The sequence below is a fragment of the Hippoglossus hippoglossus genome, chromosome 1 (assembly GCF_009819705.1).
Source record: "Hippoglossus hippoglossus isolate fHipHip1 chromosome 1, fHipHip1.pri, whole genome shotgun sequence".
NCBI classification, from domain to species: Eukaryota; Metazoa; Chordata; class Actinopteri; order Pleuronectiformes; family Pleuronectidae; genus Hippoglossus; species Hippoglossus hippoglossus.
In genome coordinates, this window is record NC_047151.1 from 19,560,806 (window position 1) to 19,580,315 (window position 19,510).

Sequence of the window (19,510 nt, forward strand, 5' to 3'; positions counted from 1 at the left end):
GGTTGTTCCCCCATCAAAATCCATGAGTCATTCCCCGGGTTGAATTGGTGAAAATGTGAAGAAAAACAACAACACTCTAGCATCAATAGAAAAAGTGGGGGGGAAAAATTCATAATATGCCCCTTTTTATCTGGAACGGCACAAAAGTTGAGTGGGTCCTTTCTTGGCCCATGTACAATCCTTTCCCCAAGCTTCGTGGAAACACGGGGAGCAGTTCTTGCTTAATCCTGCTGACAAAAAAATCAACCAACCAATGATGGGGGTGAAAACACAACCTCTTTGGCGGACGTAACAACATCAATCAAAGTTACATCAATCTCATATGATATTTTACTAACATTAGGGCTACATTTACAGTACAATTAGGGACAACAGAACAGTGATGCATTCTTTATTGTGCCTGGTATATAGTGTTGGAGCAACATGGATAACATGCTGACTTTTTAAAATATGAAACTGAAAGTAATTGGGTAAGTCAACGTTTAATAGATTTATCATATTTAACATTTGTGGTGTATGTCTAACTGAAAGCCTGGACTTTAACCTGATGTTCACTGTTTCATTTCAAGTACAGAGTGCTGGATCAAGGCCAAACCCATGAGGAACTTATGCCTTCCCTCCCACTCTCATTCTGCACTGTACTCGTAATTTTGACAGACCGGTAGGAACTAATCGTACGTTTCTATCCCAGAATCCCCTGCCGACATCGTAACTGAAGTGTGCTTGACGATGTGGGCATCGCGTGTCTATTCTGAGAGTGAGAATCGAGGAGAGAGACAAAAATTTTAGCTGTCCAAATTTGTCGGCACTCTGCATGATAAACGGCACTGTAGATATCTCCTTCTGCAGTATTTGGTTGGTATAGTAGGTAGCCCCTCCATTTCAGCACTGCGTAATTAAAATGTAGCAGAGACGAAAGTCAGCCAAGTTGTCCTGAACCCCAGTGTGTGGGCTCCTCCATCTATCTGCTCTCACAGTGTGCACACACACTCCTACACGTATAATACTACGGGAAAAATGCTGAATTTTACCCATATGTATGCATGATATTTCCATACCTGTAACACATCTTTGAAGGCTGTATTTATGTGAATTGGCTTCTCTTTCTCAAGTAAGTATATAGTACAGTTCAGTCTGCAAGTTTGGATAGTTTTAGTTCTGTACTACATAGTACTGGATTTAAAATGAAACACTGTCTGAGGTTAAAGTGCTGACATTCATCTGTTAACAATTTTTGCTCTTTTTATTCGTATCCCTGAAGGCTAATAAAAAAAAAAGGTTAGAAGGTGCACATCTACTATGGATGTGAACACCTCCATGCCCTCAAAAAGCTGAAAGTCTGCACTTGAATTCCCTAGTTTTCGTTTGAATTGCATTATTATGGTGTAGAGTCAAAATGATATAGAAAACATCCCTGTCTGGATATTCTCTAACTGTACTTTTATTTCTTTTAGACTTATGCTGCTGTCAAACATGCCCTGAAGTCCAGAACTTTAAGAACACAAATATACGTTGCTCTGTAGGAGCTCTGGACTCTGGACATGTTTCCTGAACTTTCCGGCCAGCCCCCTAAAACATCGGCAAAATGTCAGTGAGCCCATGTGATAATACAGCAGGAAAAAATTCACAGTGAGCAAGAAGGAGCATTGATGATGTTTCCAAAACGTGACAGATGCACAATTGGAAAAACACAAAAATAATACAAATATCTCAGAATGAAAAATAGGTGTCATAGATGTAGAGAACGCAGACCAAGATCTCAACTTGGAGAGACAACAGGATTTGAGACCTTTTGATAATACGGGCAAATGCTGGTGGGCTTGTGCTGTAAACAAAAACACAGCTGAATTTATTCCTGAATTCCTGCCTCCTACATGCTCTACCCAGACACAACCCCTCACCTGAATGTTAAGGACATTTTCCTGTTGTCTAGAACTCGTCTGCCACGGACAATCTTCTGCTGCATTTTTCATTTGTGAAAAGCAAAGTCTGGAAAATGTCTGGACCCAATTTTCTGAGTATTTACCAGAGTCCATGTCTGAAAATTGGATTTATAGCCCATGTCTTCTTCTTTATTCTTCTCCTCCCTTGTCTTATCTATCCTTCCATTGTTTCCATTCAATGGTTGCAAATCCTACACACAGATGCTCAGGTATGCACAATGTATAGAAGAACAAAGGGGCCTCTGTGAATGTGAGGGTTTTAGTCTCTCCAGCGTCGAGGGCTGCTTCGCTAAATGTGGTGAGGGCTGTCTGCAGACAGGTAAACAGCAGTGCGAATACAGGGTCCATTGTATAGAGCAGCCAGTGTCTTGTCTCCAGCGCCTCGCTTAATAGAGGGAGGAAGGGTAGGTAGCGAATAAAGCGGGCTGGAATGATGGAGTGTGTGACAGTGGAAGATTGAGATTGGGGTGAGGCTGCATGTGGAGAGACAGGGGTTATCAGGAGAAAACAAGGCAGGGGAAGAGAGGTGAACGAGACAATGAGGCATGAAAAACAGGAGGGCCTGGTGAGGAAACTGCATAGTTGTCATGCTTGAGACATGCTGTTATTAGGTCCTCCAGGCTTGTTTTGGTACAAGGAGCCGGGATGAGTTTCCATGTCTTTGTCTTAGGTTACAAGGGTATGACAGTAGTTGAACCGCTGGGGTGAAAACCAGCTCCATTTGTCTCTGTCTCCACGCTTAGACTGCAGCAGAGACGTGATTGAGATTTCACAAGCTTCACACTTGTCTGGTGTGATTTATTTATTTTTCCTCTGTGCTGTAAACTATGAAACCAAGAAAAAAGCTGAAGAGATTGGGGTTATTTGTTGAAATGTTATCACAGTTATCATCCAAGTCGTGTTCCATTATCCCAACATGAAATCCACAGGCATACCCCGCCTGCAAAGGTTAACTGCAAATGTGATATCATTGCAGGGGTAGACTCCAAACCTCTCTGTAACCCAATCAAGTAGAATATACTGACTTTGATCAAATATTCATTACTTGTCTAGTTAGCGCCCAAACACAGAACGGTGCAATGACATTATTTAGGGCCGGTGTATGGATGGTGCCAAGACTAGAATGAGGGCCCCTTACTGCTGCTGGCATTTTGAATTACCTCCACCCAGGAGATTATGTTTTTCCACAATGTCCATTTGTTTGTTGTTTGGTTTATCAGCAGGATTACATCAAAACTCCTGAACAGATTTCCACAAAACGTGGATGGAATGATGGGACATGGGCCAAGAATGAACCCAGTACATTTTGGTGCAGATCAAGGAATGTTTCTCTCACTTTTCTTTGACTTTTAAATTTTCCCCGGGAGTAATGTTTGGATACTGATGACAAAAATCAGGGGATCGATATCTATAAGTGTGTGCAATTTGGTAGGGATCCAAACATGTGGTTTCATAAGGGGGCCTCGGCAGAGCTATGCACTTTACTGAGTAACGTTGTAGTTTCTACTGTATTGTACTGTGATATAAACTCAATCAAGTCTTAATTCACACAATATCATCTCTTATATTCTCCTCATGTCACATTAGGCTCTCTGTAATATATTGAGCACATGGTGATCCAGCTGTATATCATGATATTGCTTAGCCTGTAGCATGGCAGCTAGTGGTAGCCTTTATGGGGTTGTGCCTTGCAGTAATGGCCATTCAGCAGTATGATGGCTGTGCAGTGTTAAGTGGTTCCACAGCATCCTGAGGCAGCAATTTACACAGTCGCAGTACAGTGTTTGCAGCTGAGCTGGAACTTTAGACTCCATCATCCACTTCCTCCTGCATCATCATCATCTTCTTTGTTTGAATCCCGATAGAACTGTTAGCCACACCAGAAGCCACGGCCTACGCTTTTTTTTTTAGTGCTTTTCCTTTTTTTTTCCTACACTGTGCATAGGTTTAACAAGTAGTTAAACATCTGTCTTGTGTGGTTTCCAGATATCCCTCAGATGTTCACAACAGTAGTTTGGGAATTGCAGCAGCTGTTTGTGCAGACAACAGATATTTATGATATAGGTGGATGTGTACATTTTCTCCAATGTTTATCAAAGCCTCTCTGTGAGTTGGATTAAAAGATGTTGCACACGTGTGTTCTGATTCAGTGTTGTTCTGTTCTGTGAGTGGGTAATGGGCATGATTTCCCCTCAGGCGTCTCATCTAACGGTTATTGAACTTGGATGAAGATAATTATCAGGATTTGATTCAAGTTCAGTTAAATGAATTTCCCATCAGGTTTTCCTAAAGAAGTTATTAGAGTAGAGCAGATATATTGAACTGGGGCCCTCAGGACATGGTACAGTTTCTTTCAGCTGCGTGTTACTCTGGTGTTATCGTTTAAAAAGTTTTTCCACTTATTGAGAATCGTTACCTTCCCGTTTCATTACTGCCTTACAGACACTGTTTCTTCTATTTGTAATGTGTATAAGGTATTTGTAGAAATAATACTCACCACAAACCAATATATCAGCTGATATGTGGTATATACTGTAGATGTTGTAATGAAATCATATGACAAAGAAATCTAATTGAGGCTTGATATTTTACAGTGACAGTTTAACCATCAACCTTATTATAAATAACAAATACAACACAATCCTCTACGAAATTTCGTAGCAATTCCCGGCTAACAGACTGACTTTTCCATTTCTACAGCCACACTGCTAGCATGGGTAAAAGTTGCATTTAGTTTTTCTGTTTGCCTTCATGGGAAGGTGTGTGTTTATGAGTTTTGTACTTAGCGCTGTCAGTGCATGTGTAATTAAAGCAAAATTGCCCGTTATTAAAACAAGAGATGAAAGAGTTTTGGAGAGCACGTGTGAATATAAAAACCACCTTGATGTGATTTTGAAATTGTTTTAATTGAGTGTTTGTGAGGATATGTGTTTGTACAATGTGCTAGCATTATGTTAACACCTCATTCCCTTGGGCTTACAGCTCCACACAGCAGGCTGTGACTCCCAAATCACTACTCTCATTCTCAATTAATTGAACTCATTAGAGCCTTTAAATTGAAGATTTAAAGATGTGCAGTAAACATGGGACCAAGCACAACAGGCAGCCAGCTTTGTTACTCCCAATTAGAGGGATAATTGGCACTTTATTCTACAATTCAAGTTCAAACACATCTAGACTCCCTGGAGGCCTTCCACAGAGTTTCACTATTTGCAGTGATGTTTGAGTTGTGCCCATTGAAATGCAGAGCCAGTGGCTGCCTTCATGATGAGCTCTTTGCAAATGTCATATCATGAATATTCATTTGCCCCCTCAGTTTTGTTTTGTTCAGTCATCTCTGGTGAGGCATTGCAGTGAGGGTACGAAGCGAGGACACAGTTGCCTGACCCTCGGCCAGCTTCCACTGGGTTTTGGATTACATAGTGTTTCTTAAGCCATTTCACCAGCCACCTAATTAATCACTTATTAGTGTTTTCAGCCCTGACCAGAATGTGAAATCTGTTCTCTGTAGGCTTTTTTCCTTTGGAGCACAGTTCAATGCACTTTGTCTTTTGAAATCTTGAATCTTTGGACTTTTGAATTCTACAACAGTTTAAAAAGGGACACTCATTTCCTGTTATCTTTTAGTTGTTAACACTTTAACCATCAGGGATGCAGCAGAGGTGTGTATGGTTTTGTCAGAGTGGATAATTATAACGTTATTCTTTTCCTTAGATGAATAAAAGAGGGGAAAAAAGGGTATCATTGTTGACTTGTGAACTCACAAAATGTTTCACACAATGTTTAAAACCAGAGAAATCCACAATTGTATTAGAGGTAATGTGACAATTCATTTTCGTCACCTTTTAATTGTGTAATATCTGCTCTACCCGTGACTTTGCCCGTCTCGGTTATAACTTTTGGGGCAAATGAAGTATGGGAAAAGAAAAACCCACAGTTTGCCAGCCTGTTTTTTCCTTTCACTGTTTGCGATGCTCTCCCAGTAAAGCAAAAATACACAGGGGACCCAAGCAGCCCATATAGAATATAGGACAAGAAATGGTAGTGAAGATAAAAGAGATGAAGAAAAACAATAATATATATATATATTTTTTTTTCGTCTCTTATCGACCCGCCATTATACGTATGCATTTTACATTTCAAATGCAAGTTCAACACATAAAGTGAAGCCACTCCGCATATCACCCACCCACCCTAACTCCATGGCAGTGATATAACATATGAATTATTGCCATTGTGTTATCCACCATTGTGTTATGGTTCTTTTTTAAAAAAAATTCATACTCTAACTTTATGTAATTACAGGAGGAACAAAATGAACAGTTTTGAAAAGGTCAGACAGAAGAAAAACTTCCTCCGTTTATCTCTTGTTTGTTCTGAAAAACAACCTAAGAACTTTTTTTCACAACAATAAAAGATTTTTGTTCCACAGTTGCTCATAAATCTAACTAAAACTCTTATTTTAAAAAGAACAGGAAATAAAATATTATGTACCCCCAAGCTATGTATTAAAAAAAATGTATTTCTCATTTGTAAGAGTTGGCATCAATTCAGAGAAAGTCAGTGGAAAGACACAAATGGAGGTGGACAGACGCAAATCTGCCATTTCAAATAAATGAAAGCTACATCCTGATTTGATGAATAATATGTTCTGCAGTGTTTTGAACCAGATCAGTTGAAATTAGCAACTCAAAGTAGAAGGCGGTGACATGGTTCTTCATTTTCGAAATACGCTCATTAAATCTGTCAGTTTCATTTGCACAATTTATGGCTTTGGCGTGTTATGTAATACCTGTCCACACACTGCTGTTAATTACAGGAGATACTTCACAGAGCAGGTCTGAGTGAAATGTGGTTGTGTGTTTTACACCTATTCATATATTTTTCCATTCTTTTTAAATAATGTCTTTCTTCTTTGCCTACCTTATTATTTTTCTAACCTTAACATTTTCACTTCCCTCCACAACATCAGACCAGCCGCATTCACCTGAAGGAAATGTTACAACATTATTTTCACTCTCTCCCGACAACACATTCAAAGCACTTTGCCAGTGTCAAAAGAAAGTACACCATTTTTGTATTTGTTCTTCCCAGCCCTGAACAAAGGCCTGTTACTGGAGTCTCTAATTTTGTCAGCATTTATAGGCTCAAAGGAAGAATTATAATGTTCTGTATCTGGTGTCGACTCTAATAGATGACGTGTCGTATTTGGTTTCAGCGTGGCACTGTGAGATGTGCCTCCATTGTATGAGAGACCTCCCCGAGCGCGCACGTGTAATTTGTCTCAAAATAAGGTCGTGTGTGGACCTTGGCATGCATGTCTGAGTTTCTGTCTGTGTTCTACATCCTGAAGTTTCCCCTCATGTTCCTTACACCCACATGGTGTTGGCTTTCACTGTTATGGGGTGAGTTGCCATTTGTGTGTGTGTGTGTGTGGGTGTGAGTTAATGTGTGATTTGTCGGTCTCTGGATATGCAGAGGAGATTCCATCATTTCACAGTCTGATAACTGCAATATCTTTTACTTTTCTACATGTGTGCTTTTTTTTAAACTTTCATGTCATATAATTTAGTTATTTTTAAGTGGTGAAAAACTGAAATTTGGGACACCTGCAAGAACTGGAGAGGAGCATTGGCTTGTGTGGAGTTTATCTAGTGTGCAGGTGGCTCAGTAAGACATAATGACTCATCTAAATCCTGCTCCAATTATCCAAAGGGCACATGTAGTGTTCTGTCCAACTGCAATCCCTTGATTCTTGTCCCACTTTCCCGAATAAGAATATTTGTAGAGTGCCAAGGCATTTGGAGACAAAATAGGGAAATAGATATATATATTGAGCCTAAGAGTATGCTTTCTATCACAAATATAAAATACCTATTTCAGAACCCATTAAAAGTGCTAAGGATCTGCAATCTGTCAAAGAATATCTGTAGAAAACTGTGTTTTCAAACATCAGGAGTCTACATCTGCAGTGACAATATGGGCTGAGGGGAGAATCCCTTTATTTCTCTCAATAGAGGGGGCCGTGGTTTTGGCAACCCGACATTTCACGAGAGAACCAGGAGGAGCAGGAACACCAGCTGGCCCGAGTCCAGCCAGCCCTTATTTATCCTTGACTTGGCACTGTGAGGCTCGGGCTGAAAGCCATACTGGAAGATTTTACAGAGGTGGGAGGCCAATAGACATTGACACGGCCCTCCGCGGATGCCAGCGTTGTGCCACTTACTCCCTGACTTTGACAGCTCTGGCAGAGTACAGAAAGTGAGGGATGAAGGGGGAGAGTGTGCGATGAATGAAAACAAACTACTTACTTTGAAAGAGAAATTGCGGGGGAGGGTTTTCAGGCGAGAACACTGGCATTTCAATATTTTGTTGACTTTATGTTCATAGATAAAAGCTTCCATAGTGCTGGAGTAACTCAACTTCTTCTATTACAATCAGTGTGAGAAACAAAACACTGATTGAACCGAACTGCTTACACAATGAGGAAACTTTTGTGTTTCTCTATATTAAGATCTTGACCTTACTTTAATTGCCTTGAGATAATGTATGTTGTTATTTGATGCTGTAAAATAAAATATCAGCAGCCCAAATCTTTGCAGACATTCAGTGCAGTGGAGTAAATCCATCTCTTTATGGTGCATTGACAGCAGTTGTGGAGGCAATGAAATGAAGCTTTTTTTCAGGAGAATGAAAATACACATTACTTCACACATGAAAGTATCTGCGCTCCATGATACCTCTGTTCATGGTCCTTTATAGGTCAGGATAGCATTTAGATTTACCATCTTTCTTGTAATGTGTTGTTCAGTAATGCATCTTAAATGTGACATGGTCAAATCAGTAAAGTGAGAGTGAGTATTTTGGACAAAGTTAAGGTCATGGGAAGGAATTTGTTTCGGTTGTTTGTTGGTATAAGGAACAATTATACTTTTGTTATATCACAGGTTGACTTTGAAAAGTCTTAAGTCCATAGATATAACATCTTGTGTTTTCCCCTCGGGCATGGTTTACCGATGTGGCAGCTCGTGGGCAGCCTCAGGTCATTTGTTTCTTGCCTGAGCTGTGAACGTGTTGGTTAGGATCAGTGCAACTCAGTCATTTGAATCCTGTCTGAACAACCACAATATTTTTTCTGCCGGTGGCAAATACAGATTCTTTGACAGGATGGATCGAATCCAAACTCTCCAAGTTTTAAGGCAGAGGAGTGTGGATGTTCTTTTGCTACATCCACTTCACACAGCGTAGTGAACGGCACTCAGGAGACCGACTGCAAGTCAACACTTAGCTTGCACAGCGAACTGTAGCCAAAAGGAGTGAGATCGCTCTGTCTGCCAGGGATGTGCCAATGTGAAACTAGTGCAATTATAGCCCATTAGATTGGATGAGATGTAAGGATTGCACATATAAGATATTGAAATTGAACTGAGAAATACAAGATTTCACAGTAAATTAGTTAAACCTGAATGATATGTATATATACAAAATAATAAATGTTGAAATAAAATGGAAATATCAGAAATGTGCTGTTTGTTGTACTTGCCATCATTTTTGATAATTTTGATTTTGATTTCCAAAAGAATTTCTTTGTATGAACTGTTCAGACCCAAGTTAACAGGACGAGCTGGGACTTGCTGGTTAGCACGCCAACTTCAGGAGAAGGAAAGACATGATAGAAATAGAAGCAAAAGTTAATATTGGCATCGCTTTCCACTGGTGGAGACAGTGCTTGGCAATTAATGGAAAAAAATGTAATGCTTGATTCTATGTTTCTTATAGAATGATTAGTAAACATCCATCTCCTTTTACCAGTTTAAAATGACATTACTTACAAAACCTTGTGAGTTTACTTAATTCCCTTCTAGGACACCACGTAGACTATGGGATTTGTAAGTTAAAGTGTTATTGGCTTAGGTTAGCATAATTTTTCTTACAAATTTCCTTGGGAAACATGAGCAAATTAGAGTTTGAAAGGCTGTTTGCAGTAATTATGGAACATATCTTTCCAACGACAGATCAAGTTATTAAAAAACAGCCTTTAGCATTACGAGTGCAAGTTTAGATTTTCAGGGTGACGGTTTCTGTCCAGGAAAAGCGTTAAGCATGTGTGGATGTGATGCTCTGTGTCAGAGAAAAGTCAGTAATTGGATGTGTTGAGAATAGCAGTATTGATGCCTCACTTTGCTTCTTTGCTCATTTAAAAACAAATCGGCGCAGACAAATTAGGTATGTGCTGTGACCTGTGAGTGGGACCATGGGAGTTCCATAATTATGCAGACCTCTCGCCTACAGCTACGTCTGGTCATGTTGTGACAGACATTCCAAAGCTGCTGAGAGATGCACAGCGAGGAGTGTTTTTCCTGCTCGTGTTTGTCTTCATTACCTTTTGATTTTTCTTGTCATCACAGTCTTCAATGTGCAAATACATCGAAAACATTCATTAACTGCTGCTGTGAGAGGGAGCATGTGTTTTTTTTTTTTCTTGCAGCCCACTAACAATTGAAGCTTTCAGTTTTGTAAATATCTTCTTTTTTTCTTTCCCGCTTCAAGCCAAATCAGGAAGATTATATTTAGTTGTTGCTCAGTGTTTGGCTGTCTAGCCCCAAACTTTTCTCAATACCTCACAGCACAGTTGCAGTCGTGTTGTCTGGTGTTGTAGCTTTTGCGATTGTTCCTAGAATATTTACACGACCGGAAAAAGCATTCTGAATTTAGATTTCTCTCCTCCTCTGCTCCCATCAACGCTTTCCTTCCATCCATAGATTTCCAATGATAAAGGTTATATGGCTAAATGCAAGCTTTTCTGCACCAGTGGATCAAATTGTAAAGTTTGGAGAAGACCTTGACAGTTTTATTGGCTCCTACAATTCTGCAACAATTCCCTTTTCCTTCTGATCTCCCTCTGACCATACTTTCACTTCTCTATCAGCAGCAGCGACACACGCACACACATCAGCACGTACAACACGGACTTGTTGTAAGAGACCTTGTGTTCCCAGGGAGGATTGCTTGGCTTATTCCGTTTTGTTCTGAAGTTATTCAAAGAATGCATTGAGAAAATGTTCTACTTGAAAGGCTGAGGTTGTGCATGTGTGCTTTCAGGCTCCAGCAAATGTGTAATTAGCTCTGTGTGATAAGAGTTATAATTTGCGACAAATGTTTTACATGAACAAAACATCTAGAATATTTCCGTTCGTTATAATTGCTGAAACTCGTTGACTTCACTTACTGTAACCATAACTACATAGTGAACATAATTTTTTTTAAATTTAAGTGTTTGAAGGACGTACAGGTTTTGTTAATGATACTGTTTTAATGTCTGTGAAAGTATTGGGCATATTAAAGGGAAAGCCTGTTTTTTTTTTTTTTTAAGATCCAACGTTTTCCCTGCTCTTCTCAGCCAATGCTATAATAGGCACCATGTTGTTTAGCCTGTATCCTTCCTTGCACATTGGTAATCCATTTTACCTTTGTTACTGAGCTCCAGGCACTCTGTTGATCAGGTGGTCACTCTTTACAGTGGTCAGTTTATTGCTGCAGCACATTCACAGTAATTTGTTCAGTCACATAAAGAAATATGGCATGCCCTCTCACACCTGACAGGAGCCATGGTGGCATTAGCCAGCCGTTTGTTACATGACGTATTCACATGCCAATGTATGGATTAGACATTACACCGCAGTTTTCTATCAACATTAGATTGCTGCAGAATGCAGGAATCAACAGGTTAGTTAAGAGCTTCCAGGGTGCTTTATTTTTTTACAGCTCCCACAGTATCCTCTCTGTTTTTTTTACGACACACACTGCATTGTTCTGAGCAGCTGCCAAAGTAAGAGTGCATTGTTGTTGTTCCTCAGAAGGAATAAGACAGACTAATCTGATCATGACTGTACATTCAGCATCCATGTCTGCTCATCAGACATGGATGCAATATACTTGAGCAGCATCCAGGTATTCAGACATGATAGGAATCACAGGAGCCTCTGGAAGCCAGGCTGGGAAGATACTGATCAACCACACCTTCCTGTTTCCATTTCACCTCACACAACGCGTATTCATATTCTGTGCCCCTGTGCTTACATGAACAATTATATCTGGTGTAGAATCGGACTGTGATACGGTGGAATTCTACATGATCCTTGTGCACATGGTTCTTTTTATACACGTACACTAACTGAATGCAAATGTTTACCACTTTTGTTTTCTTCAGATGCAATATAGAGCCTTCCCACTAGTTGTCCTTCTGAGTTTGTCCTTGATTTATTGACTTGTGGTTTTGCATATTTGTTTTCATTAATCTGGTGATGAGGTGTGAAAAAATGAGCTCATTAAAGTCGCCATCTCTTGGAGAAGTATTAGCAGGTCCCACGTTCATTTTATTAACGGCATGTCTTTTCAAATGTATTATTTGTTTTTACTTTAGATAGCTGCTGACAGTCAATATTATGAGATAAATTGTATTATTATCCTACATGAATAGCTGCCTGAATCAGTTTTCTTTTTACTTTATGCAAAACTCAGAGCAGTATTTCATCTCGGCACAAATTAAGATGATAAATATAAAATGACAAGCTATGATGCAGTGGCGGGTTTGGGTAAAGACTATCTGAAGATGATTTAAACAGAGTAGACAGACACAGCACATTTATATTTTGAACTTATTTTGCATTTAAATAAAAATATCACTGTCATATATAAAAAAAAAAAATTACATTATTCAATCCTTCATTCTTTTTTAGTCACACACCACTCGCATTCCTGGAAGCAGTCAGCTTTCGAAACCATGTACAGAGTTTGCCTGTAACATAAGTGTTTCTGAGAACGTCCTTTGAGGCCTGACTTCTTCTAGCATGACTTTCTGTGACACCATATGTTTGGGTCGTTGACAGATGACTCTGTCTGGGACATTTCTGTTGTAAACACGTCTGGAGACGCTTTCCATCCATCAGGAATTTATTTTCTCCTGAAGAGTAACGTGAGCCAACAGACAACTTCTGTGGGGTACTCGACACATTTGAGGCTGTGTAACGTTGGTGAACATATGGGAACTTTTAACCCTTAACATTACGGCTGCAAGTAAGAGTGCTCTTAAATGTAATGAGAGACTGAGATTTAAATACATTATAAAATCCGAAGACTATAATATTGAAGTCTCATATTTTAAATGTTCATCTAAATCTAAATCTCGAACCGGCTCTACACATGTTTGGTCTTCAAACCTGCATGTCCTCTGAGCAGGAGTGGCTGTTGAAACCTGCAGAGCCTGAACAGAGGCCCCCTGTGCCACAGCAGTGTTTTTACATTCTAATCTGTGTGATGGACCTGTTTGATAAGGCCGTGGGCACTTCTGCAGCGTCAGGGGAAAAGGAAGAGAACAGGGCTCCTTGCCAGCAGCAGCCGAGGAAGGCACCTCTTAACATTAGAGGACACACGGGGTAATAGATCCTCGTTCGCCCCCAATGTCGCAGCCACAGTGTGCAGTCAGTGAGCAATGGGAGACATCAACCTCTTGGAGAAAAAAACACAGGTTGTTTAGTCATACCCAGACTCTCAATGGTTCTGTCATCTCTGGTTTTGTGCCAGCAGTTATCCAGGTGTAATGGTGTCTGTGCACCTGTTCATAAACTCCAACAACATCAGTATATTCTGTTTTCAGCTCACATCAGACTGTGGAAGGAGGTTAAACAGAAAAGTATTTCAGAAGAAAACACGAGAGCTCAAATCAACTTGCAACCCACAGCACGTGTCGGCAGAATAATGCTGAGAGGTCAAGGAAACAAAAATCACGTTTTCCACTGCAAAGGAAGACTTGAATTGCTGCTGGTCATTGTGTACAATCGAAATAAATGTCTTCCTCCACTACACTGAGCAAATATATAAATCCAAAGTATATTGTGCTATGTTGTATGAATCTTAGACTTCATGTGAGTATTTGTCGGTATCTACAGTACAAAAAAGTCAACGCGAGTCTTATTTTTTTTTTTTTTTACAAGAAATACTTGGGTCAGCTTTCCCAACTTGTTTCCTTTGTTCCAGGTTTTGTTCAGAAATAAGAGTTTTAAAAAGGCAGACAGCTGCACTGCGATCAAGCAAATTACATGCAATTGTAGAAAATTGGTGAAATTTGCCTTGAAGTTTATCATAATTTCACCATGTTTTCTTACTATGGATTTTTTGTTTGTTCCTACCTTTAGAAAATACAGTGTCATTATACAATCACAGTTGGCTCAACATTGTTCTTTCCTTTGCCTCTGTTCCCATTGCTTAATACAAGCAAAGGATTGTATTCCATGATGCCAACTTTCAGTTTGAAAGGAGTCTTTGAATCCATTTTTAAAGTCTTTCATTTCCTGGAACGTGGACTCATAGCTTTTGATGTTGTCTTAATTTGCACTCCTCCAAAGATGATTCATGCATTTTTATTTGCCTGCAAACAAACTAAATGCTACAATAAAAGACGAAGCCTGACTAATTGCTGAAATAATGGAGCTCATCCTCAGTTGTGTGCACACAGTTTGAGAGCTTATTTAATGTCCACCTGTCAACAACTCCTCATGAAAGAAAAGTACAAAAGAAATCACCGTGCAGATTGGCCTCTCGCTCCGTGAATTACATGGTTTGTGATTGTTTTTCTCTTGTGAGTTGTGGTTGGGATAAAGTCCTCCATGTCAGAATTGTGGTGATATGCTCTAATTTCCCAAGCTTCACTCTGATGCAGTTGCTGTAGTCATTGCAATTGAGGCAGTGTTTGCTATCATATATCATATTCCTAAGCCAGCAACTCTGGTATCACATTGTCATTTAATGGTTTCTTCGAGCCCTGCAACACTAATTATCTTTCCTCCATTACATTGTATTAAATTTATCTCGTACTCAAAGGGTAGCAATGTTGATTGGGCTAACTGCTAATAGTCACAAAGTAGGCTCATGTACAGTACACATCGTACAACGCAGGCCAATGATGGCCCATCTTTCCATCCAATAGAGTAGCTGTCCTTAGCTACACTGGTGGAAAATCAGATACTTTTTCCAGTTCTTAGTACAGTACCACGGAATCCAGGACACCATGTGAGATATTTTAGCCTCCACTGTATCCCTCAGGTTCCTCTAAGTTTGTTGTGTCTTGAAAGCTTCTGAAAGGTCTATCTGCCTGCACTTACAGCGGAGAAGCTAAACAGCAGCATTACCGAGTGGACTCATCACCACTGCATGCACGGCAAAGGGCAGGGCGATGGCATGCACCGGCTCTGGAACTAAACACATCACATCCGCAGATCAAACTAAGAGGTGAATTAGTTTGAAAAAATTAGGACCCAAATTTCTAAGTGCTTGAAATAAAAACATAACCCAGAGTTCCTAAAATCCAGTATTTGACTAGCGTGTAATTACTGAGATTTTTTACTGGAACTTACACTGATCATTGATTTTTAGCAAGTGTCAGCCAGTGGAGATCAACATATTAATTGAGGATTAAATATTTAAGAACCACAGAGTTTATCCACACTTCCAGCTGTGTTAGGGAAAAACCAGAGGACTAAATAAACCCTTAAATGAAGTCGAGAGGGAAATTGTCTTTGAGGATTGATGTTATTTGTTTTGATAGTGATGATGTTAAAACTACAAACCTAATTTGGAGATATTGATCCTCTACCCTTTTCTACCTATATAAAAACATAAGCTTAGTCAAAAGAAAATAAATAAAATGATGCTCTTTAAATTCATATGATATTGTAAGGAAGTCCAGTTTGCTTTATAGGTTAACGACTTTAAATAAAAAAAAGAAACATTATGAAACAAGTTCTTTGTAGTAATCTCACAATGAGTTTCCACTGTTTTTCTTTTCACATCTTGTGGCTTTTTGACCTCTACTCTATTTGACATATACTCTAATATAATGTTCATGTGAAATTGTGTGAATTTGACGCAATTACAGTGACCCAGGGCGTGAACTTAAAAGACCTCTCTCAGACTTGCTCTTTTCCTTGAACCCACATTCAAGAAATGAGACAGAAAACAAAGGGAGAGGCGGCAAGTGGTGAGCTCTTCTATTGCCACCCACTCAGTTCTACGTAGTTTATGGCTTTGACCTTAAGCAGTGTATGAACTCTCATCAAACACACACACATACACGGACTGTAAAAGCAATTTGTACAAGCAACACACACCTTTTGAACTTCAGTTTTGTTTTGTTAGAACTTATGTAACTGACCTCAGTTCTTTGTTTCTCGGCAACGCTGTGTCTGATACATATGTCGAACTATATGTAAACACCTTTGTGCGACCTCACAAACTTGCTTCCCTCCGCAAACAGGATGTGTGCATCCTCACTCACAACTACATCAACAGCAATTCAACGTGTATAGTTTGAAAAACAATATCCTTGTTTAAACTCTAAGTTCGAGGCAAAACCTTCTACTCTTGCAGTGGCTAGAATTTGTATTTTTACCAATGGATCACATGAATGCTTAAAAGAACCCGAACCCTAAGAAGTGCATATAGAACTGTGCAGTTCCCCTCACCACCTGGCATAGCATCGTTTCCAGCTAATGATTTCAGCAAGAATGATCTAGAAACACTACATGCCCAGTACCCAATAACAGACAGTGCACCGAGTGTAGCTTTTAGCCAGACATTTTCCTCAGGAGTTGGTAGAGACCAAAACAGAGCTAAAAGTAGTGAATATTGCAGTTATATCAATCAGGTTGCCCAAAACAATGTTGTTCTGTATCATAAAACGTGCATAAAGATGGATGACTTGACTGCTCACAAAAAGTGAAGCCAAGTGACTCAATTGCCTCTGGTGGCTGGATGCAGCGTAGGTCATAAATTCGGTCTCCTCCATGTTAATGGATAGGACATGAGTCAGACAAAAAAAGTCAAAGTACACGTTAAATGAATCTTTCTCAATGATGGTTTCTTTTCATTTTAGTTCATATACACTGTATGTCCACATGCTTTTTCTGTCAGTTTAGTTTTAATTAATTATTTGATGCTGTAAAAACGGGGTGAAACGTCGTGGTTGACAGCTCAGACTGACTCACAGTTGGTTGAGTGCAGACTCTGGGTCCAAATGCACAAGAAGGCGAGTTTTATATGTGGGATATTTAAGCTGCATTTCTGCATTGTGTGAGGAAGTGGAGACACATTGTCCATCTTTGTATAAATTCTGTGCTCTCTATCTATTTAAAGCAGTGTCCACAGCCCCCAACTATTTAATTATTGTTAAAATGTTCTATAGCCATTGTGTCCTGTGTGGATAAGGTACTTTATTTTGGGGGTTTTATAATTCCATAATAATATTCCATTTCTGCCTTGTTGAATTGTGTCACCCACTGCCTTGGAATTAGCGATTAACAATCTTAATGTGCTCAGATGCATTAAAAGGAGTCCACTCTGAGGCTTCTGCAGAACTGTGGATACTTAGAAGTGCTGCACCCGTGTGATTTACTCATCCAAATGAAGACCAGAGTCCTGTCACTACCTTCCTGCAATTTCTCTATATTTAAATCCATTTCACTTCAATTGGCATCAGCTCAGCTCCTTCAGGCTCTCCAGTATGAGAGCCTGAAGGAAATTTCCTGTTTGTGTAGCCAGATTGAAAAGTCTCCACTGACATCGCTCCTCCCCAGTTGTCATATGCAATGCAAGGTGAGCCAGAAAGTATATTATTCCAGTTGTGTGAATGTGAGGGTGTGACTCAGAGTAAATGAACCACTCATCACTCTAGACTTATGGACCAGAGATGGTTTCCGCACACCCTGTCAACAGCTCACTACCGACGTGGCATGCCGGAAGATGGGAGACGGACGTGCAGGAGACAGAAATCTGCTTTGAGTTAATGGGCTACATAGTGCTCGCACAGCAGCAGAAGGTTGTGCTGCAAACAAGGGGCGCACACGATTTTGGCTTGGAAGTCTTGCTGTTGTTGATATTGAAAGATTGTTTGAACTCTCTAGTCGTCAATTGGCTGGAATCATGCTGATGAGAGAGTTTAGAGCCTTTTCATCTGTCTGCTTTTCCCATTACCTGAAATGTTTGGTTGTAAATCACGATTTGAGCAGTTGCCAGGGGCGGAGGGAAGGAATTCATTAGAGTAATGCAAAGTATTATGACATAATTTCATTGCTTAAGTAAAATAACATGCATGTTTGACAGCTTAGAGATTTGTTCTTCCCTTAATTGAGTTTTCAAGGCAATTGCCTGTAAAAACCTGTTGCATTTCTACTTCATGCTCAGACTCAATGAGGAAGGTGTGTTTCTTTTGCAGGTAAAATGTCAAACATCCGCACCGTCAGGAAGAGGCAACAGCTGAATAACTTGGTCGCCATGGTTACGGAGATGGCCAGGCCAGGACACACCATTGTGGATTTCTGCAGTGGAACGGTAAATGTGCACATCCATCAGTCCAGCTTTGCATCTATATTTATCAGAGCATCTGACCTTGGGTACATTAGACTACTGCCGCTTTAGGAAGAACTAGTTATCTTACTGTTCCTCCTACCTCACACTTTTAAAACCTGTTTTTGGCTTGTGCACACAGGCAGACTGGTAATTACACTCATGAAAAAGCACACCCGGAGCAGGGGAGCTGTTTAGCATGGTTAATACATATGAATAAAAATGGTTGATACTGTTTAATGTGTCTGTTTAATGCGTCTGTTGGATGTGTCCTTCCTTCCTGTTGTTAATTGTTTTGCTCTTCTTTGTGCTGCCTCTCAGGGCCATGTAGGGATCGTTCTGGCTCACACTCTTCCAGATTGCCAGGTAATGTCTGTGTTTAGTGTGTTTTGTGTGTGTGTGTATTTTTGCGTTTGTGCAAATTATTGTTAAGTGCAGTGTTTAATTGTTAAGACTAAAAGATGAACAGTTAAACCAACAGATCAACTGATAATAAAGTTATTATTTCAATCATTAAATAGGCCTTTTGTAATCTCACGATAATCAACGACTTGGAGCTGTTATTTCCTCCATAGATCCAATGGTTGTTGGTTTGAACATTGTTATATGTTGCCATACATTTTGACTTTATTATTGCTCGATTCTTTAGAAAAAGCAGGAATCACATGTAACTCTGTGACGTTTTTCTGTCTTTATCTAGGTCATCCTCATAGAGAACAAAGAAGAGTCCTTGGTCAGGGCCCAGTGTCGCGGTGCAGAGCTCGGGCTGAAAAACATCGGCTTCATTCAGGCTAATTTGGATTACTTCACTGGACCTTTTCAAATTGGGGTGAGTAAGTGAGGAAAGGTGCCTTGTGACTCTGTTTCCAGCTTTTGTTTGATGATTCATAGTGTGTAGATAATATGGTAACTATTATAGAACTGACTGTTATAGAATTTACTTGTTTGAATAACTGATGCTCAAGTAGTCATCGGGTAACTAAAATCAAACAGATGTTGGAATTACCTGTAGTCATAATGTTATTTGGACTTTACAACATTTTGTTTGTGTAATTGCTATAATACAGAAGTCATAGTTTAGCAACATTTATTGCAGTAGTTTAATTTGATTTGCATTTTCTGCTATTTTCAAACTCCACACACTTTAATTAAATCAAATTACTTTTTCC

General features: G+C 39.7%; 1 protein-coding gene across 2 annotated transcripts in view; it reads left to right on the forward strand.

Annotated features, from left to right (window-relative positions):
- gstcd (glutathione S-transferase, C-terminal domain containing) overlaps positions 1–19,510 on the forward strand; it is a 43,077-nt gene that overhangs the window by 9,766 nt on the left and 13,801 nt on the right. For both annotated transcript variants that reach the window (XR_004614346.1, XM_034589071.1), the window contains 3 exons: positions 18,211–18,326; positions 18,663–18,707; positions 19,042–19,170. Coding sequence is in view for 1 of the 2 variants with exons in the window: in XM_034589071.1 (XP_034444962.1) it covers positions 18,211–18,326; positions 18,663–18,707; positions 19,042–19,170 (290 nt within the window). In the remaining variant the exon portion in view is untranslated. The remainder of the gene's footprint in view (positions 1–18,210; positions 18,327–18,662; positions 18,708–19,041; positions 19,171–19,510) is intronic.